This window comes from Microcaecilia unicolor, chromosome 2 (genome assembly GCF_901765095.1).
Source record: "Microcaecilia unicolor chromosome 2, aMicUni1.1, whole genome shotgun sequence".
Taxonomy (NCBI): Eukaryota; Metazoa; Chordata; class Amphibia; order Gymnophiona; family Siphonopidae; genus Microcaecilia; species Microcaecilia unicolor.
This window is the reverse complement of record NC_044032.1, coordinates 376,651,008-376,676,318: the sequence shown is the minus strand read 5'-3', so window position 1 is coordinate 376,676,318 and position 25,311 is coordinate 376,651,008. Positions and strand designations below refer to the sequence as shown.

General features: G+C 43.2%; 1 protein-coding gene across 2 annotated transcripts in view; it reads left to right on the top strand.

The window, feature by feature from the left end:
- TECRL (trans-2,3-enoyl-CoA reductase like) overlaps positions 1-25,311 on the top strand; it is a 229,729-nt gene that overhangs the window by 175,754 nt on the left and 28,664 nt on the right. For both annotated transcript variants that reach the window (XM_030192476.1, XM_030192475.1), the window contains exon 9: positions 16,304-16,361. In XM_030192476.1, the coding sequence (XP_030048336.1) occupies positions 16,304-16,361 (58 nt within the window). The remainder of the gene's footprint in view (positions 1-16,303; positions 16,362-25,311) is intronic.

Here is a 25,311-nt window from a genome sequence, read left to right as displayed (position 1 = left end):
TTGATAGAAATTCTCTTGTTCACTATAAACTTGACTGTAGCTTATGTGGTGAGTATTTTGTACAGACTCTCTCCAGCTGGGGGTACACTTGTAATGCCTTCTCTTGCAAATCAGTGGAAGTGTTCCGAAATCAACTTCTACAGAAACCTCAGTGAACCTGAAACTTCCACTATTCAATCAAAGCCTCTAAAATCATGCAAGATGTTCATAAAAGCATCACCAAGCTTTGCTGCCAAGAAAAATCCCAGAAACAGCTTATAATGATGTCTGCTCATACCCTCAATCTTAGGTATAGGGGTCCTCATTCCACTCAGAGTGACTGTTCCTCAGTTATCAGCCATCCTGTTCCTGACCCTCTCCTTTTGACTTAGAAACAGATTGCAGTCTCAGTATGCTTGTGCCACGCCCGCATGGTGCCTTTTCTAGGGGACAGAACCTTGTACTAGCAGGCTTCATCAAATATGTAAATTAGCAACTTCTGAGGCAAATTATACTTCCTTTAGTATTCTTTAATCATGCAAGCAGGGAATTCTTTCAACAAACAGTTCAGCAAATCCTTCTTCAACTGAGCCCACTTTATAGGGGACCTGGGTCTCAGTTTAGACAGCCACCACCCCTTGGACAGGACTTTTATTTTCAGTTTCACACAGTGACGGTCCTGTCCTCCACCCCCAGCTGTTAGTTCAGTTCTTAATTTACATCCTCCAATGTTGCCTCACACTGGATTCTACAACTGTTATTTGCTTCATAATGACAATATCAAGGTAAGTACCTCCTTGGTCCTTTAAGGATCCTTTTCCTTTGTGGACTGTGCCCCGGGGTTTTCAGCCCATCCTGATGCTCTCTTTTTCTCTCTCTGGCGTCCTCCGTCTCACTCCTTATGGACCTTCTCTTTGGGGTCAGATCCCTGGGGTTGTCAACCCTCCTTGGTCCAGCTCCTGGGCATCTGCTTACAAGTCACTTGGTATCCTTCTTTCTATCTGGAGATTCCCTTTCCTCCCTCTCCCTCTCAAAGATGCTCTTTATATAGGGCTGCTACCACCCCTCCACACCCCTTCTGGTCTCCTCCCCCCTGGCTCTGGAAAGGTCCATAACCTTCTCCCGGGTGCCTTTTCTCTTAAAGGGGAATCTCCTTTTATGGGTCCTCCCCGACCTCTATATGCCTGGCCTTTGCTGGAGCTCCCTTTAGTGACTCCTTCCCAGTATTCCACTGGTGTCCTCCTTGAAGCTCCCTCTAGGGACCTGTTCCTGGCTTTTTGCAGGGTTTTCCCTACGAGAGCACCCTCTGGTGGCCTCTTCAGGGCAGGACAGGTCCTGTGATTATCACAATAGACATTGCATAAGTGGTCAAACCTAAGGTTGGGTGCCTAAATGTTGACTCACACTAGTATCCTATAATATATTAGGCATACTAATGTACCATTATTGAATACTATCTGAACACCCTAACTTTAGGCACCTAAGTTTGAACAACCTTTATTGAAATGGCCTCACAGCAGTGGCGTAGCCAGACCTGACATTTTGGCTGGGCCCAGAGCTAATATGGGTGGGCACTATATATATATATATATATATTGTGAAGATGAAGCGCCCACCTCAGGATCCCAGGTCCCTCTTTCACTCAGGGTGAGCTGGTTCTCAGTATGCAGATTTTATGCAAATTAGTATACTACCCCTTTCTGCTCAGGGTGACCTGCTTCTCAAAAGGCAAACATAGTCAGGTCTCACCACAGGATATTTCTCATACAAATCTTTTATTCCCGCTTCCTAGGGCACACTTTTACCAGCTTAAACAGTTCTTCCAGCTTAAACATTTCTTCCTACTCAGTTCAATCTTCCAGCTTAAACACCTGGACACACAGTCCTTCCTTGTAACATGAACACCCCAGTCCTTCCTTGTAACTCGGACACCCCAGTCCATCCTTGTAACACACAGTTCTTATACCTGGCACTCTAGGCCTTCTTACCCCAGCCAGCTTCCTTGCTTTGCACACAGTTCACCACCAGTCCAAAGGGCTCAGCCAGTACTTCACAGGGGGACCTCCTGCTTCAGCTACCAGCTCTCTTCTTCCGCTGCTAACTCTCCTCTCCCCCTCACCACTCAGGTGGGGTATTAAGTGTTTAATGGCCAAACAGGACCCAGCCCATAACCTGCTACACCTGTTTCCACCTCAAGGACTCTCCCCGGTCCTAGCGACCTCCAGCTATACCTCCCCTTACTGGCTCCCTTCAGCGACTCACCCAGCCCTTCTCCCTGGACATTTTAGGGGAACAGCGCCCTCTAGGGGCCTAACCAGGGTAAGACAGCCTCTCCCTTCTCACAATATATATATATATATATATATATATATATATATATATATATATATATATATATATATATATATATATATAGGCATGAGTAGTGTGCCTTACTTCTAGCATTTTTCCTCTCTCTCCCTCCTTTCATCCAGCATTTCTCCTGCTTCTCTCTCCATCTGACCAACCAGGGTCTCCCCCTTGCTCCCCTTCCTTCTCCCCAACAGCTTGTCTCTCCCCTGCCCTTTTCCCTGCCCCCTCTTTCTCCCACCATCTTTCCATTCATCTTTCTCTCTGTACCCCTCTTCTATCCAGCATTCCAACTCTTCTTTCTTTCCATCTAGCTTCTCCCCTCTCACCTCCATCCAGCATGTCCCCTTTCTCTCTCTCTCCCTGGTTCTCTGGATGCACAAGGCATCCACGTCAACTTTATTCATTCAATTGCATTCTTGAAAAGTGAATAGATGGAACTCTGGGTTGCTGCACTGGCTAGTTTTTGTCTTTGCCTTGTGATTTATTTTTCGCATTTGTATAGGCTGTGCGCGGTTACCTGCATATCCCCCGGACACAGGGCTCTAGTCAGATCCTGTAGGCCATCTCGATGTGCTCCTGCTCCACATCCTCAGGCTTCACGGTCTCCGTTCAACGCCAGGCCGCCTTCTCAAGCTGCAGCCGCGGAGACATCTTCTGGTAACGCCACTACCGCCCGCCCCGAGAGCGTAACGCCAGGCTGGGGCCGAGGCCTACGCGACACCTGCTGAAAAGTGGTCGCGTGCGCCAGCCCACTTCAACAGAAGGCGACAAAGACTGCGCGAGGCAACTGAACTCCAAAGGGGCATGAGACACACACACACACAGAAGCGCGGGGCTGCCACCGCAGCAGCCTTCTGGCATGCGCTGTTGGTCTGCCGGTCCTCAGCCCTCAGAACAGGAAATTGACATCAGTGGGGGCAGAGGACGGCAGAGCCGACAGCACATGCCTGGGCCCCGCGCTTCATTTTCTTCTTTTGCTGAGTGCTCACAGAGATGTAGCGGCGGAGGATCATCTCAGCGGGACACTTTCCCGCTTTGGTGGGAGTGCAGGAGATGACCCGCCAAAGCGGAAGACTCCCGCTGAATGTGGAAGACAGACTTGGCAGGTGGGTGGGCGGGCCTGAGCCAAGATTGGGTGGGCCTGGGCCCACCCAGGCCCACCCATAGCTACGCCCCTGCCTCACAGTGACTGACATTTGCAACTATATAGTCAATTCTGCATCAATCATAACCCCCCATTATGATAACATAAGAACAGCCATACTGGGTAAGACCAATGGTCCATTCAGCCCAGTATCTTGTTTCCGACAGTGGCCAATCCAAGTCACGAGTACCTGGCAGGAATCCAAATCATGGCAACATTCCATGCTACCAGTCCCAGGACAACCAGTAACTTCCCTGTGTCTGTCTCAATAACAGACTATGGACTTTTCCTCCAGGAACTTGTCCAAACTTTTTTAAAACCCAGATACACTAACTGATGTTACTTCATCCTCTGGCAAAGAGTTCTACCGCTTAACTATTCGTTGAATGAAAACATTATTTCTTGCCACTTCTCTCAAGCCTGCTACTTTAACTCATATGAGGCTTCATACTATACCAGTAACACAAATAGCCCTAACCTCTTTGACAGTTGAAAAGGTAATTGTCCAGCTGTGGTTCTGAATACTATAAAAAAGGACAGAGATGATGTTATCAGGCCAACTGCATGAATAAGTGGCTGTGGAATTTATTTTGCCCCTTGCCAATGCCAATTAGTATATTTAAAGAAGATCAACCAAGATCAGTGCCGGGCTCAAAGTTACTAACTCTGTTGAATCTACTTACTGATTTCAGTAAGTCAAGCATGTCTTCTGTCCAATTATTCTGTGTGAGAAGGGGATGCTGCACAAACAATTTTGATAGGTCTAATATGTGCTTCCAGGACACAGACCGTAGAAGTCTGCCTTGGCACTTGCCTTGTTCTCCAGCTACTGCAGGTGAATCTGTCCAGCCACGATCAGGGCACAGACCGTAGAAGTCTGCCCAGCACTGACTTTGCTTCTCAAATTACTGGTATTGACACCTAATCACCGCTAGATCCCTTTAAAAGGTCAGATTCTAAATCTTTAACAAGTGGGAGCTTCAATTACAAATATACTCAAACGCTCAACACTCATTACTAATGACCTCAGTGGCGACTCGTTTCACAACCTTATCAGTCACAATAACAATTTTCATCCTTTCTCCTTGCTTGTAATAGCTTAAATGAGCAACTCTGCAATCACATAATACTCATGTAAAAATATAACCTAGCTTTTATAAGCATGCATTATTTAGATCTGCTGCCTACACGGATCATGTTTCGCTGGGCTGTAAGCCCCAGCTGCTTCAGGTGGTGGACCTAGAATAAAGAAGTTAAGAATTAAAATAGTATAACTACTATCCTACTACCCACCACACACACAATTACCAAATGTACCTGACCCGCTAACTGCATTCCACTTGTCTCAACATATTTCTTTAAAATGGTGGCACCTACCAAAGCTACTTAAATACCACTGGATAGGCTGACTGAAGGACCAATCATACAACTGCTTCACATTAAGGAAGTCCAGTCTAGTTCAAGATTTAAACCCTTAGGGCTGATCGTATCTAAGGAAAATACCCAACTTTGTTACTTGTAATTAAGCAAAGGCAAAGGATCACCTCCGTCCACTCCCAGCTCACTACTATCAATGACTCTCCATCATATATCATTCAAAGAGTAATTTCCTTAATGTGAAGTAGCCCAGCGAAACATGGTCCATTTAGGCAGCGGATCTAAATAATGGAGGTTTGTAAAAGCTAAGTTATATGTTTACATGAGCATTAATTGATTGCAGAGTTGCACATTTAAGCTATTATATGCAAGAAATAAAGGGTAAAAATTATTTTTGTGACCGATGAGGAGCAAGGTGAGTCACGAGATGCATGCTCATGTGAAATGAGTTGTCACTGAGGTCACTAGTAATGAGTGTTGAGCTTATGAGTATATACCTGAACACCGCTAGGCTTGTTTGGTTCCATGCCTTCCATACAGAATTAATTTGTGTTTATCCCATGCATTTTTGAACTTTGATATTATTTTTATCTTCACCACCTCCTGTGGGAGGGCATTCCAGGCATCTACCACCCTCTCAGTGAAAAAGTACTTCCTGATGTTATTCCTGACTCAGCCAAAAGTCCCCTCTCCCGGTATGATGATGCATGCAGGGACCCTGCGCATGGAATGAAAGTGTGGTGGCAAACTCCTTCTCTTTCAGTACCTTCTCCTGCCAGCAGGAATGGCCGCCATGTTTAAGCGTATTTTCTCACATCCATCTCTGTCCCAGATGTTACTCACAGTTCTTCGGATGTTACTCACAGTTCCTCGGAATTGGCTGCGCCATGGTCTTCCCACGTGGCTCATCCTCGAAGCGGGTACGCTTTGTAAAAATTTGTGCTTTTATATTTAGTCTCTGTATCAATGCCATACTGTCCAAATGTTTTCCCAAATGTACTTTAAATGCAGCTCTTTGTCCCAGACAATTTTCCACCTTCAGCCCCAAGGTAGGGCGTCAGTTTACATAATCCACCCAGGGTGTGCACACACCTCCTGCTCAGTTCCACCCCAGGGTTTCACTCTACATTCTACCTGGGTAGGGTTACAATATGGCTCCAGAAAAAGGAGCACACATTGATCCAGTCCGGATTTTGCTTCCATTGAAAGCAATGGAAGTAAAACCCAAACTGGCTCAATCTGTCCTCCTTTTTCTGGAGCCATATGGTAACCCTATCCTGGGGTCTCGGAGAGCACACAAATGAATTCCAAGATTCTCTTTTCTCTCTGCCATACACACAACACCACTGGCAGGATCACACAAGCTGGGTGTGGGCCAGGGCCGGACTTACTCTGGCAGGCCAAGGGTACTCTTTCTCTGGGCACTCTTTTGTTCTCTTTCACAAGACTGGTCAGCAGTCCCAGTTGCATAAAACTTTAACTTGGTTTACTAACAGTAACTTGAAAACAGTTCAGTGTTTTTTAGGAGGTCAGCACAGTGCAAATCAAGTTTTCCAATGATGTCAGGGCATACAAATCACACATCTTCCAACACCCACACTTGCAAAACTTTCCTGCTTTGGTACCCAGGACTTCCCCCTCAGAGCTATGAATCTCGGCGGGGATGGACTACCAAAGACCAGAATTTTCTCCATATAATCCCTTTTATTAATTTTCATGTCCTGCTCCTGCCCCCTAGGGCTGGGTTTCACTCTGATTTCCCTACCAGGCTATCAATAGCAGCTTTGTCTTCTTAGTGGCCACCCTGAAAATCCTTCCTCCCCATAGGTGCCCGGTATAAGAGGCTCGGAGAGGCTAAGCCTCCCCCCTGCTGCAGCAGAATGGATCAGCTGTGGAGTCCAGCTGCTCTGAGGGGATTAAATTGTTGATTTACCTCCATCCTCACAGCAGGAGCTGCAGTGAAAGCCCTCTAGCAGTTGTAGAAATTGGTTTATGGTTTGTTTACCTTACTGCTGGGAAAGCAGGGGGGGGGGGGGGGGGTTGGCTGGAGGTGTCCTGGGTTGCCAGGGACATATTTAATGAGGATGACTTCCTGACCTGCACTGAGGACAGATAGCAGCAGAACGGATACTGGGCCAGCATGATCAGAAAAAGTCACCAGACAACAAAGGTAGAAAAGATAATTTTATTTTCATTATAGTGTTTGGAATATGTCCACTTTGAGAATCAGGTGCTCAACATTAAAAGTTTATATTTATTTACTTATTTATGGCATTTTATCCCACATTAAACATGAATTAGGGTGTTTTGTGGCTCTACATGAGAATTGTGATGATATGATCCCTTGTTTCATATTGTTGATGGTCTGCATTTTCCATATGGGTGGTATATTGGTGTATTAGGTCTGCCCAGTTTAATATTTATGGTACAGTAAGGTTCTGAGTGTGTTTTTGGACAAAGTTGTGCATAGTGTTTTGCAGTTGAGTGATTGTGCTTAGAATATGCATTGAGCAACCACTTTATTCTTTGACATATGATACATATCTAATATCTAAATTTAATAGAAGGTATTAATTGTGACTTTAATAAAAGGTATTAATTGTGACTGCGTGTTATCAGACAATTATGGATTTAAGCTCCACCCCTGGCCCCACCCCTAACCCCACCCCCTTTAGCCTCCCCAAACAGTTGGGCCACCGACCACCTATGTTCCTCCCATCCTTCAGGCATGGGCATTTTTGGGGGTGCGGGGTGGAAAACTAGTAGGTAGTGTGTGCAGAGTTTGGAGGGGAAACCCACTGCATAGATCACTGCCAGTCACCATCCCTTTTCAATGAACGACAAGAACCCTCCTTTTCCAAGTTTAACCTCAATGAGTTGCAATTAGGTGCACAAATTATTTCCCATCCCCAGTAGGTTACGATCTGTCGTATCTGAGGCAGTGGAAAGTAAAGTGACTTGCCCAATGTCACAAGGACAATTATATGTGTGTGTGTTTTTTCACATTGCATCATGGGTGACTGTGCAGACATTCTGCTGTTGTCCCTTAAGGAGCCATGGGAGGATCAGGAAACTCTATTTCTTTCCCCAGAGGAAAAACACAGATCTTTACCATCCCCTCTCTTGCCCTGTTCCCAGACAATCCCTAGGTTTTTTTTTTTTTCAAATCAAAAGCTTAACTTTTATACTGTGCCTTTGTGGGTTTTAAGGGTAGGCATAAAAATTTGATTCATTTTTATACTTGTTTTTCCTGATTTTCAGACATTTCTTCAGTTCATTACAAATTCATTTGTTAATTAAAAATTTTAATGCCTAATAATACATGGGAATAGGCTGTACATACATTAATGAAAAAGTGTTAATTTGATTTGTCTGGTGTTTTTTTAATCATCTAAACTGCTAATCAAATAAGTGCTAATGAATTCACATCCCTGGTGAATTTGTGGTGTGCATGTCCTTGACTGCTGGGTATGAATATGGAAATGTAAGTTTCTGTGTAAAACTTATACCCCTTGAGTGTGTACTTCTGAAAGTGACTGTGACCAAGAAACATAAATATATAGGGAGGAAGTTATTAGGAAGGGAGAGTGTGCACTAAGCAGGAACCAACCATATGACTATGTTTTCAAAAGCATCAAGAAACAACAGTTAAATATAATTAAAAAGAATAAAAAACTGGACTATTTTTGGTTCCCATTCCATTATGATTATGGTGGTGATGATGGTGGGGATATTTATGAATGTGTGTTAAGAGAACAATACATTGGTTCGAAAAAAATAGTGCTTAGTGTTATTCTATAAACGGCGCTTATAGTTAAGTGCCATTTATAGAATAACGCTTAGCCCTGGGAACCTCAACTACATTTAGGCGTGACCATTTACACCAACAAAACCTTGGTGTGAATCCCCACATCTAAATTAGGTGCAGATCCCCTTTATTCTGTAGCAATGTGTGTAAATTAAAGGAATGCCCTGATCTGCCCATGACCCTACCATGGCTGTACCCCCTTTTTGGACCCGTGGGTAAATTTTACATGTGGACCCTGAACCTAGATTTATGCATGCAAAATTTAATTAAATCCAATTAGCACTAATAAATCTCAATTATTAGTGCTAATTGGCTATTCAATTAAATTTCTGCATGCGATTTTTAGTGACTTTTATGGAATTTGGGGGATTATCCAGCTTATTTTTGAAAGAGATTGTCGGCCATCTTCCGACACAAATCGGGAGATGGCCGGCCATCTCCTGAACCCGGCCAAATCGGTATAATCAAAAGCCGATTTTGGCCGGCTTCAACTGTGTTCCGTCGCGGAGCCGGCCAAACTTCGAGGGGGCGTTTCGGCAGGGTAGCGAAGGCGGGACGGGGTGTGATTTCGAGATGGCCGGCTTTGCCTGATAATGGAAAAAAGATGGCCGGCTCTGACGAGCATTTCACCGGCTTTACTTGGTCCATTTATTTTCAGGACCAAGTCTCAAAAAAGTGTCCCAATTGACCAGATGACCACCGGAGGGAATCGGGGATCACCTCTCCTTACTCCCCCAGTGGTCACCAACCCCCTCTGCACCCACGGGGGCGTGGTTAACACATGGCCACCCTCACCAGATGACCACTGGAGGGAATCGGGGATGACCTCCCTGTACTCCTCCAGTGGTCACCAACCCCCTCCCACCCTAAAGATAAAAAAAAAACACATTTTTGCCAGCCTCTATGCCAGCCTCAAATGTCATACCCAGCTCCCTGACAGCAGTATGCAAGTCCCTGGAGCAGTTTTTAGTGGGTGCAGTGCACTTCAGGCAGGTGGACCCAGACCCATCCCCCCCCCCACCTGTTACACTTGTGGTGGTAAATGGGAGCCCTCCAACCCCCCGAACACCCATTGTACCCACATCTAGGTGCCCCCCTTCACCCATAAGGGCTAAAGGGCTATGGTAATGGTGTAGAGTTGTGGGGAGTGGGTTTTGGGAGGGATTTGGGGGGGCTCAGCACCCAAGGTAAGGGAGCTATGCACCTGGGAGCTATTTTAATTTTTAGAAGTGCCCCCTAGGGTGCCCGGTTGGTGTCCTGGAATGACAGGGGGACCTGTGCACTACAAATACTGGCTCCTCCCATGGCCAAATGCCTTGGATTTGGCCGGGTTTGAGATCGCCGGCATTAGTTTCCATTATATGCGAAAACCGATGCCGGCCATCTCAAACCCGGTCATCTTTGACATTTGGCCGGCCCCAACCGTATTATCAAAATGAAAGATGGCCGGCCATCTTTTTCGATAATATGGTTCAGGGCTGCTTTTTGCAGCGCCGGCCATCTAGATGGCCGGCGCCGTTCGATTATGCCCCTCCACGTGTCTTAAATGGAAAAAGGATATGTTTTTTGTCCCTTATATACATTTCCTTACAATGCAAGCTAAATAATAATTAGATGCAACATTCAAATATATACAAAACATATTTTTGTTCTAATTGAATAATTCAGCTTGCATTTAACTACTACTACTTTCTATAGCACTACTAGACATACGCAGTACTGTACACATTATATACGGGTACTTTCTCTGTCCCTAGGGGGCTCAAAATCTAAGTTTTTTGTACCTGAGGCAATGGAGGGTTAAGTGACTTGCCCAAGGAGCTCCAGTGGGAATCAAACCCAGATTGCTTAGATCAAAGCCCACTGCACTAACCATTAAGCTACTCCTCCACATTAATGTTGCAATCTGTATTATTCATGGAAAGATAATACCAGCTGCCATTATTATTCATCCCTTTGAGTTTCAGACAATAGCATGCACCCCAATGCTCCCAGAGACCATCTTAAAGGAGCAACTGAACTACATATGATCTCACCCATGCTGATCACCTGCAATAAAGCCTTCTATCTGAACAGGCTTGCTCCAATAGGAACATGCTTTTACTGACAGCTTGACCCCTAGCAGTATTAATATGAGAGTACTGTTAGGGGTCGAGAGGTACTACTTTGAAACAAGCAGCCTACAGGGCAGGATCAAATGAGAATTTCTGCTGCTTCCATGCTATACACCAAGGAAGGGAAGGCTTCAGTGGGTGCTAGGTTTGGGAAAGTGTGTAGGAAGGGTCTAATTTGGGGAAATGGGAGTTTGATTTAGAGCCAAATTTAGGGGGTTTTGATCTAAGGATTTCTGATCAGGATGAGAGTCTGGATTGGAAGATCTAGATCGAGGTGGGAGGTCTGAACAGAAGCATTTGTTGGGGGGAGGGAATCAAAGGGTAGGTGGGATCAGTTATATACCACTTGTTCCTTTTGAAGATAGTGAGCCCACTGTCTGCAGCCAGGAAGATTCCTGGCTTCAACAAGACAACAAATAGATTTACAGTGCAAGTTACAAACCTGCAATGCTGAAGTATCACAGGTTAATGACGTGTGTGGTAAATTGAGGTGTGTAATGTGCAATATTTTATTGGGATGGGCTACCGTTTGCAACAGCATGGGAAATGTCCCATGTCATTGTATGTCATTAACAAATGAAAACAAGGAGAAAACCACATTTTGTGGTTTTGTTTTCATTTGACAATAATAGTATGCACACTTTAAAAACAGTGCACACTATTTGCAAAAATGCGGCTCTTCAGAAAGTGTGTGTGAAATCATAAAGTACCACATACGGGCACATTATCACAAAAAGTGTATCCTCTTTCTGAAAGAGTGTGAACTTAGAGAATGACATGGTTACCATTATCATGGATGCACTGTGGTAAACTGTAGTAATGACAGCACTCTAAAAAGAAAATTACCACGAATGCAGGAACAAAATCTTTTACTATCCTGGAGGAACAGTAAAAAGCCTTGTTCCCCTGGTTTAAAAAATAAAATCTTCTCCCCATGGGTGTCACTTACACTGCAGCTGGCAGCAATTCACATAGGCGAGCTCTGTGACCTTCCTTCTGCCATGTCCCACCCTCTCTACTGCAACTTCCTGTTTATTGTCAAAACAGGAAGTTGCAGAAGAAAGGGTAGGATGCAGCAGGAGGAAGGCCACAGAGATGGCCTGTGTAAATCCCTGTTGGCTGCAGGAAAGTGTAAGTGATATCCGTAATGGGGTGGGGGGAGGGAGGAGGACGGGAAGGGAGAAAAGTGCTACCTGGAGCAGAGAGGTTCTGGCTGGACTCGTGAGGGAGAAGGGGGCTGGAGGGAAAGGTGAGAGGTGCTGACTGGACACATGGGTGGAGTCGGGGTTTGGACCCATGGGAGGATGGCTGGAGGGAAAGGATAGAGGTGCTGACTGGATCCATGGGAGGAGGGGGGCTGGAAGGAAAGGAGAGAGGTGCTGGCTGGACCCGTGGAAGATTGGGGATGGAGGGAAAGGAAAGAAGTGCTGGCTGGACCCAAGGGACGAGGAGGGGGGCTGGAGGGAAAAGAGAGAGGTGCTGGCTGCACACATGGGAGGAGAAGGGGTTAGAGGGAAAGGAAGACATGCTGGACCAAGGGAATGAAGGAAGAGGGAGTCAAATACTGAATCCACAGTGGGAAGAAGAAAGGGAAAGAGGGCAGGCAGGTGAGCCAGATGCTGGACTGGGTGGGGGAAGAGAGGGAGTGAAGCTGGGTTGGGTTGGAGAGGACAGAGACACATTGGTGTGGAAGAGGAGGAGAGAGAAGAAGAACTGGTGATTTTTTAAAACCATTGACAGTTGAGGATGTAAGATCGCTGCTGTTGAAATTTTCAAGATCCCACTGCTCCTTGGATCATTGCCCAAAATCCTTGCTCCAATCCATCCCTACTGAGGCAGTTCATTGGTTACTAGATGGTCTCAATGAACTGTTACAATCTGACTCTTTTCCTTTAGATATGGGAAAAAATTGTTCTCACTCCTCTGTTGAAAGGATCTGGGCTAGACGTAACATTGTCTGCAAACTACCATCCAGTGGCCAACATATCCTATGCTGATGACATCCTGCTTCTCCTACCAGTGACTGCTACAAATAAAGTCCCAAGTCAGTCTGTAACGACTGGCATGAATGCTGTTAGTACCTGGGCCCTGACCAACAAACTGAAATTGAATGCACAGAAAACCAAGATTTTGTGGTTACGGAATCAGGGAGTTGTAGTCCCAACCTCAATATCTTTGTCTAATGGTCAAATTTTTGCAGTCAAGTGCTAGGGGTCCTGCTTGACTTCTCACTCACTTTTTCCTCCCATATTAACCAGCTATGGAAGAAAACACTATTCAAAATGACACAGCTATGTCTTGTCAGATCATACTTCAACCAAAAAGCCTTTACATTATTAGTTGAAATGTTAGTCCTACCACACCTGGTTTCCTGTAATATCTTATTTTCCTGATATTAAGTGCCAATATCAGAAAAAATTGCAAATTATATAGAACACAGCTGCCAGACTAATATTCAAATTAAATAGATATACTAGTGCTTCATCTTATCAAACTGCACTGGCTTCCCATATCAGAAAGAATCAAGTTCAAAACTGCTTGTTTGTTTTTTTCAAATCTTACATGGTTTCACATCTGAACTGCTGACTAAGGCTGCCTCACTATGCTTGGCCTGGTCCAACAGACTGAAAAACAATTGAAGCTAGCGACACCGCTTCAAAAGATAATACTATTTCAGAAGATCTTTGGCTCTCTGTTTCCTGTACTTGGAGTTACAACATGGAACTCTTTACCTATTGCTGTTAGAACAGATAATAACTACCTTAGCTTCTGGCAGAGGCTAAAAACCTTTCTGTTCCCAAAGACTACTTCATAACAATCCTTTACGACTTCTGCCTCCTCATGTCATCCATTAGACTTTCCTATAATGCTCTTTGGTCTCTAGCATTACTCTAACAGTCTTTGACTTTGTCTTATACTTTACTGCAACAGTTTCTGCCTTTATCACACCTAGAATGTAAACCATACCAAACCCTAGAAAGGGGATATTAGCAGTATACAAGAATTGATTTGATTTGAATTCATTGCCACTGTTGACCATTGTAATTCTCTTAGGAGGTCTTTTACAAAGGTACACTAGTGTTTTTAGCTTGCGCCAAATGCTAGAGATGCCGATAGGAATGTATGGATGTCTCTAGCATTTAGCGCATGATTATTTAACGCACTTGCTAAAATCGCCAGTGCACCTTTGTAAAAGGGGCTTTTGGCTAGTTTGTTATTTTCAAATGAATCATTCTGCTGCTATGATGTTATACCTCTTATTGTCTTTTACTTTTGTCTAATCCTTATTGTACTTTACTTTAAAATTTGATGCAAGCCACATTGAACCCAAAGTGTTTGTGATGATGTGAGTTATAAATGCTTGAAATAATAATAATAATAATATGTGGCTCATTTACCTGCTTATATTTATGTCCAACATTCATCTGCCCTGTACATTTCAGTATGACTTATGAATATGTGATCTTAAACATAAAAGCATTTCTGTTTAAAGTTAGGGCTGCCCTTTCCGTGGACCCCTAAATGGATACATTTATATGGATAGCGGTTGAATATTATTATTTGGATGAATTTATACCCTGCCCCTGGAATGTCTTTGGTCCCTCCTGTACTTAAATGGATACATTTTGGCCATCTATCAACATATAATTTACAAAAAATGTACTCGTTCACTAGTGAGAAGTTTTCAAATCAAAACATCTAAGTGGTTAGCGCCTAATACTAACCACATATCAGTCCATCATTGTTAAAGCATATAGGAACCAGTGAAGCTATTCTGGAAAAAGGGAGGCGTCATGAATTTATTTTTGTCCTAAACGGGAATAAATTTATTCAGGGTAGTGAACTAAGGGGCCCTTTTAAGCACTTACCCCCAGATTCTATATATGGCGCCTGAAAATCCACATGGAAACCGAAGCATATTTTATAACAATGAGCATCCAATTAACAGCACTGATTAGAATTGGATGTTAACAAGCAATTATCAGCATTAATTGGCATTAATTGAGATTTATGTGCACAACTCGCTAAGTGTATTCTATAACGTGGGGCGTCTAAATTCTGTCACATAGTTTAAAAGGGGGCGTGGTCATGGGCAGGGCATGGGCGTTTCTAAAACCTATGCGCATTATTGTAGATGGGCTTGATGGACCTTTGGTCTGTCCCAGTATGGCAATACTTATGTACATCTGCTCGGCGCCTAATTTAGGCATCAGGATTTACCCCAAGTAAGACATGGCCTTAATGGACACAACCAAATTTGATTGCATGGCAAGCCACTCGGTGTATTCTATATACTGTGTGGAAATTTAAGCCTATTCTATAAAATTTAGGCATACTTTAGAGAACACACATAGGCATATTTTTTTTTCCACGTGGATTTTCCAGGCACCATATATAGAATCTAGCCCCTAATGCACTGTTAATAAATGGAAACAGGCTACTCTGCAATCATGTTAATGAGTTTTGCGGTAGTTTGCCTGTTACTGTATGTTAAAGTGTACGTTACTAAATTTTTCAGAATTTTTCGGTAGGGGGCAAGGCATAGGCAGAGAGTGGGCACGGAAGTGTTGGCCAGCTAGTGCTTTAAACTTACCGGTTTACTGACTAACACAAAGTTAATGCAGGAGTAGTTAATGCCTCCTCAATAGGAGGCACTAAATGGTAATGTATGCTAATAGGAACATTAACACATAACCTGCAATAAAGAATACTGGAAATGTCCCTTCTTGATGCAGCATTAGATATTGACCACATGTTCAAATTCTGTGGTACATTGGGTTAAGCTCAAGCCTTATCACACTGTAATAAAAGGTCCCCTTAAGAAGGTAAATGTGTAGTTGGATTTGCAAGTAGGGTGGAGGGATGGAGGTGGAATTAAGCATAATGATAGCAAATATATGTAAAATTAATCACCTTTGTGTAATAAATATATTTCTTAGGCTTTTCTGAATATATTATTGTAGGTTTTAAACGTATGACAGTAGGCATTCAGAAAAAGCTAGTATACACCAAAAGAGATATAACCTTCAGGGATGGATTGTCCCCAAATATATTAACAATCCAATATCACAGATCTGTCAACTTGTTGTCTTATCTACTATGCAATTTTGCTGAGACATAGAAGATAGGAAAATGCAGTTCTTTTGTACAGAAATAGGAACTCATATCAATGGAAATCAAAATTTTCCTCTTAGGCAGTGCGTTTGTTTCTAGTGAAAAAGGTGCCGGTACTCAAATGCCAGGCCACCCTTCAGGGGTGGGGTGATCACTGAGGGACCCACCCCACAATAGCCAGGCCCCCTGCAACCAGTCACAGAATCTATGACAAGGCAGAATTGGTGTGTACAGCCTGAGCTCTTTCATTAAAACTTGGGGTCCATGGGTCAATTTTAGCAGACAATGGAAAAGGTGCCGGTACTCAGTACCCCAAGTACCCCCTCAAAAAAAGCCCTGCTCTTAGGCAATATATGAAGCCAAATAAGTTGCACATTTGTATAAAAGCAATGTGAATTTTTTCTGTATTTTCAGGTGTGTGAAGCAGGAAATCATTTCATCAATGTTTCCTTAGCGCATCAAAGCAGTCCAGGTTTGTCCTTTGCTTACCTACTACTACTACTACTATTTAGCATTTCTATAGCGCTACAAAGTGTGCGCAGCGCTGCACAAACATAGAAGAAAGACAGTCCCTGCTCAAAGAGCTTACAATCTAGTAGACAAAAAATAAAGCAAACAAATCAATTAATGTGTAGAGGAAAGAGAAGAGGAGGGTAGGTGGAGGCGAGTGGATACAAGTGGTTACGAGTCAAAAGCTTACCTCTCAACATCTTCTATAATAAACCAATAAACTCTAGGTAATTGTAATATGATGGGCACTGTGTCATTAGAAGGAGCTCCTGAGGACATAAAGACTGTGAAAAACTGAGTTCAAAGGAATACTAGAAGTTGAAGTCCCTGGGAGTCCTGAACTGACATGAGGTGAGCTCATGTTGGAGACAAACATTTTGCAAGTTGTAGTAAGAAAGCAATTTAAATAGCTGCACAATTACAGTTCTGCTGGGTAACAACTACAGGCGGCAGACAAATACTCCCAGACCGCTCAAGGTCCTGCTGATGTAATCACAGCAGAATCCTTTTGGCGCACAAAAGACAGCATGTCATGCGGTAATTTGAAGGAGAGGAGAATACCTAGAGCTGCACAATCGGAGTTCTGCTGGGTATCAAATACAGATGGCAGATAGACACTCCTGGGTCATCCAGGGTCGTGCTGATGTCATCATAGGGTCCCCTACTGATGCCCGGCATTTATGCTTCTCAGAATCAAGGCACTTAATTGCATGTTTGAGGTGCTTTAAGAACTTCCTGTCACACAAGTGCTGGCCCAACGATTGCATGCATTCCACCAACAACACAAAAAGGGTTGGACAAGTTCCTGGAGGAAAAGTCTATAATCTGCTGTTAAGATAGACATAAGGTAAGCCATTACTTATCCCTGGGATTGGTAGCATGGAATCTTGATACTGTTTGGGATTCTGCCAGGTACTTGGCCACTGTTGGAAGCAGAATATTGGACTAAGATGGACCATCGTCTGGCCTAGTATGGCTATTCGTATGTTATGTTCTATTTTAGATAGAACAGATGGAACTTGTTTATTTTTTTAATATTTTTGTTTCCCTCATGTAAGTCATCAGCAAATGATTTTTGTTTGTCTGCTTGCTTGTTTCTCTGATAAACAGTCAAGACTCTATTATATGCCAATGCATCTTTACAACTGTCTTAATTCTATTGGCTAAATGGACAAACTATTTTTCCATTTGTTTCTTTCTCATTATCTCAAGGAGAGACTTGCTGTTTCATTCTGTAGCTCTAATTTAACCCTCATACATACTGTTTTGGATAATCCCTCTCACAAAATCTTTTGAACATTTTTATTTATTTGTTAGAATTTATTTACCTCCTTTTTGAAGGAATTCACTCAAGGCGTATCCTGAGATTGTATTTTAAAGTATTCTAGAGTAAAACATGACCTCCTTAAATGTGCCTATGGTGCTCATTTTCAAAGCATTTTATATTTACAAAGTTGCATAGATTACTATCCTGCTTATTTTCGAAAGAGAAGGCCGGCCATCTTCCGACACAAATCAGGAGATGACCGGCCGTCTCTCAAGTCTGGTGAAATCGGCATAATCGAAAGCCGATTTTGGCCGGCCTCAACTGCAGTCCATCACAGGAGCAGCTAAAGTTTAAGGGGGTGTGTTGGAGGCGTAGCGAAGGTGGGATGGGGGCGTGGTTAACACATGGCCCTCGGCCGATAATGGAAAAAAGAAGGCTGGCCCTGACAAGCATTTGGCCGGTTTTACTTGGTCCATTTATTTTTAGGACCAAGCCTTAAAAAGGTGCCCCAACTCACCAGATGACCACCGGAGGGAATCGGGGATGACCTCCCTGTACTCCCCCAGTGGTCACCAACCCCCTCCCACCCTAAAAATAAAAAAAACACATTTTTTGCCAGCCTCTATGCCAGCCTCAAATATCATACCCAGCTACATGACAGCAGTATGCAGGTCCCTGGAACAGTTTTTAGTGGGTACTGCAGTGCACTTCAGGCAGGCGGACCCAGGTCCATCCCCCCCTACCTGTTACACTTGTGGTGGTAAATGGGAGCCCTCCAAAACCCACCCAAAACCCACTGTACCCACATATAGGTGCCCCCCTTCACCCATATAAGCTATGGTAGTGGTGTACAGTTGTGGGGAATGGGTTTTGGGGGGCTCAGCACCCAAGGTAAGGGAGCTATGTACCTGGGAGCTATTAATGAAGTCCACTGCAGTGTCCCCTAGGGTGCCAGGTTGGTGTCCTGGCATGTGAGGGGGACCAGTGCACTACAAATGCTGGCTCCTCCCACAACCAAATGGCTTGGATTTGGCTGAGTTTGAGATGGCCGGCATCGGTTTCCATTATCGGCGAAAACAGATGCCGGCCATCTGAAACCCGGCCATCTCTGACATTTGGCTGGCCCCAACCGTATTATCGAAACAAAAGATGGCCGCCATCTTGTTTTGATAATATGTTTTGGGACACCTCTTTATGGCGCCGGCCTTAGAGATGGCCGGCGCCATTCGATTATGCCCCTCAACAGGACTCATTTTCAAAATAGAAAAACATCCAAAAAGTGTTATAAAGCCAGCCCAGCACTGGGAACACATATGCAACCCTTTAAGTTTTGTTTTTTATATCATTCATTTTCTAATTTGAGATCTTTGTGTTCATCCCATACCTTTTTGAATTTCACCACAGTTTTTTTCCCCCCACCTCCCTCAGGAGGACATTCTAGGCATCCACCACCCTCTCCGTGAAAAAGAAATTTCTGACATTACTACCACCCTTCAACCTCAATTCATGTCATCTATTTTTACCACTTTTTCTTTTCTGGAAAATATTTGTTTCTATATTAATACCTTTCAAGTATTTAAACATCTGTATCATATCTCCCCTGTCCCTCCTCTGACATATTCAGGCCTTCCAGTCTCTTCTCATATGTCATTTGGTGCAAGCCCCATATCATTCTTGTCACCTTCCTATGGACCACTTCAAGTCTTCTTACATCTTTAGCAAGATATGGCCTCTGAAACTGAACACAATACTCAAGGTGGAGCCTCACCAGTGACTTGAATAGGGGCATCAATACCTCCTTTCCTCTGCTGGTTACACATCTCTCTATTCAGCCTAGCATCCTTATGGCTATGACCACCACCTTGTTACATTGTTTTGTCACCTTCAAATCCTCAGATACTATCACCCTAAGATCCAGCTCCCTGTCTGTGCATATCAACCTCTCATTGCCTAGCACATATATCATCTCCCATGGATTTCTACTCCCTAAGTGCATCACTTTGCACTTCTTTGCATTGAATTTTAATTACCAAACATTAGACTATTCTTCTAACTTCTGAAGATCCTTTTACATGTTTTCCACTCCCTTGAGTGTCCACTCTGTTACAAATCTTAGTATCATCTGCAAAAAGGCAGACCTTGTCTTCTAAACCTTTGGCAATGTGTCTCACAAATATATTAAATAGAATCAGCTTCAGCACTGATCCTTGAGGCACTCCACTACTCACTTTTCCTTAATACTAGTCAATTTCATTAAACACCACCCTCTGGCATCTGTCCATCAACTAGTTCCTATTCCAGTTCACCACTTTGGGTCCTTTCTTCATCCTGTCAAGTTTATTCAAGAGCCTCCTATGAGGCTCCTATGAGGCTATGTTAAAGGCTTTGCTGAAATCTAAGTAGATTACATCTAGCACACGTCCTCGATCCAATTCTATGGTCACCCAGTCAAAGAATTCAATCAGATTTGTTTGGCATGATTCACCTTTGGTAAAACCATGTTGTCTTGGATCTTGTAACCTATTAGATTCCAGGAAGTTCACTATCCTTTCCTTCAGCATCGCTTCCATTACTTTTCCAATAACCAAAGTTAGACTTACCGGCCTGTAGTTTCCAAGTTATTCTCTGTCACCACGTGAAGAGGGACCATATCTATTCTTCTCCAATCCCAAGGAAGTTCTCCCGTCTCCAAGAATTTATTAAACAAACCTTTAAGAGGACATGCCAGAACCTCTCTGTGCTTCCTCAATATCCTGGGATGGATCCCATTTGGTCCCATGGGTTTATTAACCTTCAATTTTTGAAATTGTTCGTAAACAATTTCTTCCATGAACAGTGCCATATCCACTCCAATTCATATATATCTTTGCCAGTTAATCATCTCTAGGGACGACCTAAATCTCAAGATTTGGACGTCACTGACAGTATTATTGAAACAAAAGATGGACGTCCATCTTGTTTTGATAATACGGGTTTCCACGCCCCTCCATTGGGACATTTTGCGAGGACGTCCTCAACAAAACTTGGATGTCCCTTTCAATTATGCCCCTCCAAATCTTTCAGTCTCACAGTTCTATTTTTATTCTTCCTCCTTTCACTAATATATCTGAAATAATTCTTGTGGCCCCTCCTAACATTTCTAGCCATTTGTTCTTTTGTTTTCACTTTTGCCAGATGTATCTCTCTTTTGACTTCTTTCAGTTTCATCTGATAGTCTTCTCTGTGTTCTTCTTGTTGAGTTTTCTGTATTTCATGAACACCAACTCTTTAGCCTTTATTTTCTCAGCCACTTGCTTGGAGAACCATATTGGTTTCCTTTTTCTCTTCCTTTTATTTACTCTCATTGCACAAAGATTAGTAGCCATATTTATAGTTCCTTTCAGCCTGGACCACTGCCTTTCCACTTCTCGTATGTTTTCCCAGCCCGTCAGCTGTTTCTTCAGGTATTCTCCCATTTTACTAAAATCAGCATGTTTGAAATCAAGAACTTTGAGTTTTGAGTGGCTGCACTCCACTTTAGCTGTTATATCAAACCAAACTGTTTGATGATCACTGCTGCCCAGGTGGGCACCCACTCAGATATTAGACACACTGTTTGTAAGCACTGCATCCAGTGTCACTCCTTCATGGGTTCTGTCACCATTTGTCTGAGCAGAGCACTTTATAAGGTCCACAATCTCTCTACTTCTTTCTGATTCCACAGATGGAACTTTCTAATCTGCATCCGTCAGGTTGAAAACTCCCAGCAACAGCATCTCCCTTTTCTTTCCCGACTTTTAGATATCTGTAACCAGATCTTTATCTATTTCCTCTGATTGTGTCAGAGAAAAACACCCATGTGGACATAGGTTCCATCAATTCTTTTCAGGGTAATCCCTGTGTATAAATTTTACCTGTAGGGTTTCATAACAACAAAAGCTAAAACAATGCAGAAAAATGTGTTTTATTATTGATCCTCTTAAAAGTACCTGCACAAATTTGCTTCTCCTTTTGTATGGGTACTATTTTAGGGTAACACAATTCATGTAGATGAAAACCTAAACCTATATGTGCTGCTTCTTGGTGTAACTGGCCCAGGAAACGAGGGAGAGCTATCAGATCTAATCCTTAGTGGAATGTGGGACACAGTACGAGAAGTAACGGTGTTAGATCCAAGGAAAATAGTGATTATAACATAATCAAATTTGCGCTGATATCTGGAACAAAGCCAGTAAGGAAATCTACTGTAACAATTTTTAATTTTCAAAAGGGTGACTATAAGAAAAGGAGGAAAATGGTTAAAAAGAAGCTGAAAGGGTCGGCCACATTAGGCATGGATGTTGTTTAAAAATATCATTGTGGAAGCCCAGACTAGATGTATTCCATGTATTAACAATGGTGGTAAAAAGAGCAAACAGCAGCCAGCCTGGTTAAAAAGTGAGGTGAAATAAGCTATTAGAGCCAAAAGAACATCCTTCAAAAAGTGGAAAAAGGATCAGAATGAAGAAAATAAGAAGCAACATAAGCACTGTCAAGCCAGATGCAATGCATTGATAAAGAAGGCTAAAAGAAAATATGAAGAAAAACTTGCCTCGGAGATGAAAATTCATAGTAACATTTTTTTCAGGTATATCAGAAGCAGGAAGACTATGAAGGAATCTGTGGGACTGTTAAATCAAGAAGGAGCAAAAGGAGCATTCAGGGAGGACAAGGCCATAGAGGAGAGATTGAATGAATTCTTTGCTTTGGTCTTTCTGGAAGAAGATGTAAGAGATCTAACTATACTGGAAATGCTTTTAAGGGATGATGATGTGGAAGAACTGAAAGAAATTTCAGTGAACTTGGAAGATGTAATGAGCCAAATTGACAAGTTAAAGAGTGATAAATCACCTAGACTGGATGGTATACACCCTAGGATATTGAAAGAATTCAAACATGAAATTGTTGATCTGCTGCTAGTGATCTGTAACTTATTGTTAAAATCGTCCATAGTACCTGAAGACTGGAGGGTGGCCAATGTGATGCCAATTTTTAAAAAAGGGTTCCAGGGGTGATCTGGAAAATTACAGACCAGTAAGCATGACTTTAGGGCAAAATAGTGGAACCTATTATAAAGAATAAAATTACAGAACATATAGACAAACATGGTTTAATGGAACAGAGTCAGCATGGATTCAGCCAAGGGAGGTCTTGCCGCACCAATTTGCTTCATTTCTTTGAAGGCATGAATAAAAGGTTCAAACAAGAAAGACCAAAATGATAAAGGGGATGGAACTGTTCCCATATGAGGAAAGGCTAAAGAGGTTAGCGCTCTTCAGCTTGGAAAAGAGATGGTTGAGGGGTGATATGATTGAGGTCTACAAGATCCTGAGTGGTGTGGAGCGGGTGGAGGTGAATTGATTTTTCACGCATTCAAAAAGTATTAAGATTAGTGAAATTGCATGGAAATACTTTTAAAACAAATTGGAGGAAATATTTTTTCACTCAAAGAATAGTTAAGCTATGGAACTCGTTGGTGGTGGATGTCGTAAAAGCAGTTGCTGGAGGATGTCATAACAGTGGTTAGCGCATCTGAGTTTAAAAATGGTTTTGGACAAGTTCCTGGAGGAAAAGTTCATAATCTGTTATTGAGTTGGGGGAAGCCACTGCTTGTCTTGGGATTGGTAGCATGGAATGGTGCTCCTAATTGGGTTTCTGCCAGGTACTTGTGACCTGAATTGGCCACTGCTGGAAACAGGCTTCGGGAATAGATGGATCATTAGTCTGACCCAGTATGACTATTCTTACATTTTTATGTATCCTCCACTGCTTTAACTTTTCCCATGGAAATATTTTTAAAGTAAATGGATAAGAACATATAGTATATTGTTGCTTTATATGTACTCTATAATCAGGGCAGAGTGAGGAATAATCAAGCAGTCCATTTCAGAATATAAGACAGTGCTTCACTCACTGAAATACATTTGATCATTTCCCTTACTATATACTTTTTATATTGAATATCTTCCCCAAGTGGATAAATGGTAGGTTTCTGCAATATCTGCCTGCTAGACATCTGCATTCATTAACTTGCATTCATTTCATCAGTGTGCCTTAAAAGCTGTAGTGCACACTAACACAGTACAATACATTTTATGCTGCTTATCCTAAAAATAAGCAGTGGATTATCCCAAGTCCATCTTAATAATGGCTTATGGACCTTTCTTTTAGGAAGATATCCAAACATTTTTAAACCCTGCTAAGCTAACCGCTTTTACCGCATTCTCTAGCAACGAATTCCAGAGTTTAATTACACTTTGAGTGAAGAAATATTTTCTCTGATTTATTTTAAATTTACTAGTTTGTAGCTTCATTGCATGCCCCCTAGTTCTAGTATTTTTGAAAAGAATAAACAAGCCATTCACATCTACCCATTCCACTCTACTAATTATTTCATAGACCTCTATCATATCTCCCCTCAGCCATCTTTTCTCCAAGCTAAAGAGCTGTAGACGCTTTAGCCTTTTCTCATAAGGAAGTCATCCCATCTCCTTTATCATTTTCATTATCCTTCTCTGTACCTCTTCTAATTCCACTAACTTTTTTGAGATGTGGTGACCAGAATTGCACACAATATTCGAGGTGCAGTCACACCATAGAACGATACAAGTGCATTATAACCAGTGGTGTGCTGGAGCCGGCTCGCACCGGCTCGCAAGAGCCAGTTGTTAATCTTTGTACCGACTTGCGAGCCGGTTGTTAAATATCGGGAGCCGGCTCTGGCTCTCCTCCCTCCCTCCTCCCTCCGTCCAGATCCGGTCCCGCTCACCGATTCCTTGTTCTTCTAATTCTTCAGGGCAGGCAATCTTGCCTGCCCGCTGCCAGCTGACTCTCCCCCGCTGCCAATTCGCGTTTTAAAAATGGCTGCCGAGACTTCCAGAGGCAGCCTTGCAAGACTTTTGCTGAAGTCTCGGCGGCCATTTTGAAACGCGAATCGGCAGCGGGGGAGAGTCAGCTGGCAGCGGGCAGGCAAGACTGCTGCCCCCAAGAATTAGAAGAACAAGTAGTTGGTGAGGGACTGGATCCGGAGGGAGGGAGGGAGGAGAATTTGCTGACAACTCAGGAGGGGGTGGCAGGGGAGAGAAGGGAGTCGCTGGGCATGGGTGGAGAGAGGGGAGAGAACTAAGGGTCGCTCTGGGTATGGGTGCATGCAGGGCAGGGGAGAGGAGAGGAGGGTCACTGCTGGACATGGGTGGATGGAGGGCAGGGGAGAGGAGGGTCACTGGGTATGGGTGCTTGCAGGGCAGGGGAGAGGAGGGACACTGCTGGACATGGGTGGATGGAAGGCAGGGGAGAGGAGGGTCACTGGGTATGGGTACATGCAGGGCAGGGGAGAGAGAAGAAATGCTGGACATGGATGGAGGGGAGGGAAGAGTGAGGAAGGAGATGAGTTGAGGGGAAAGGAAGAGAGGAGAAAAACTGCACATGGATGAAGAAAATAGGCAGAAGCTGAGGACCAGAAATGAAGAAGAAAGGAGGAAAGGAAAGAAATAAATGGAAAGGAAGCCCTGGAAACGGAGTTAAGAGGACAGATAGCAGCAGAATTGGATACTGGGCCAGCATGATCAGAAAAACAGTCACCAGAAAACAAAGGTAGAAAAAAATCATTTTATTTTCATTATAGTGT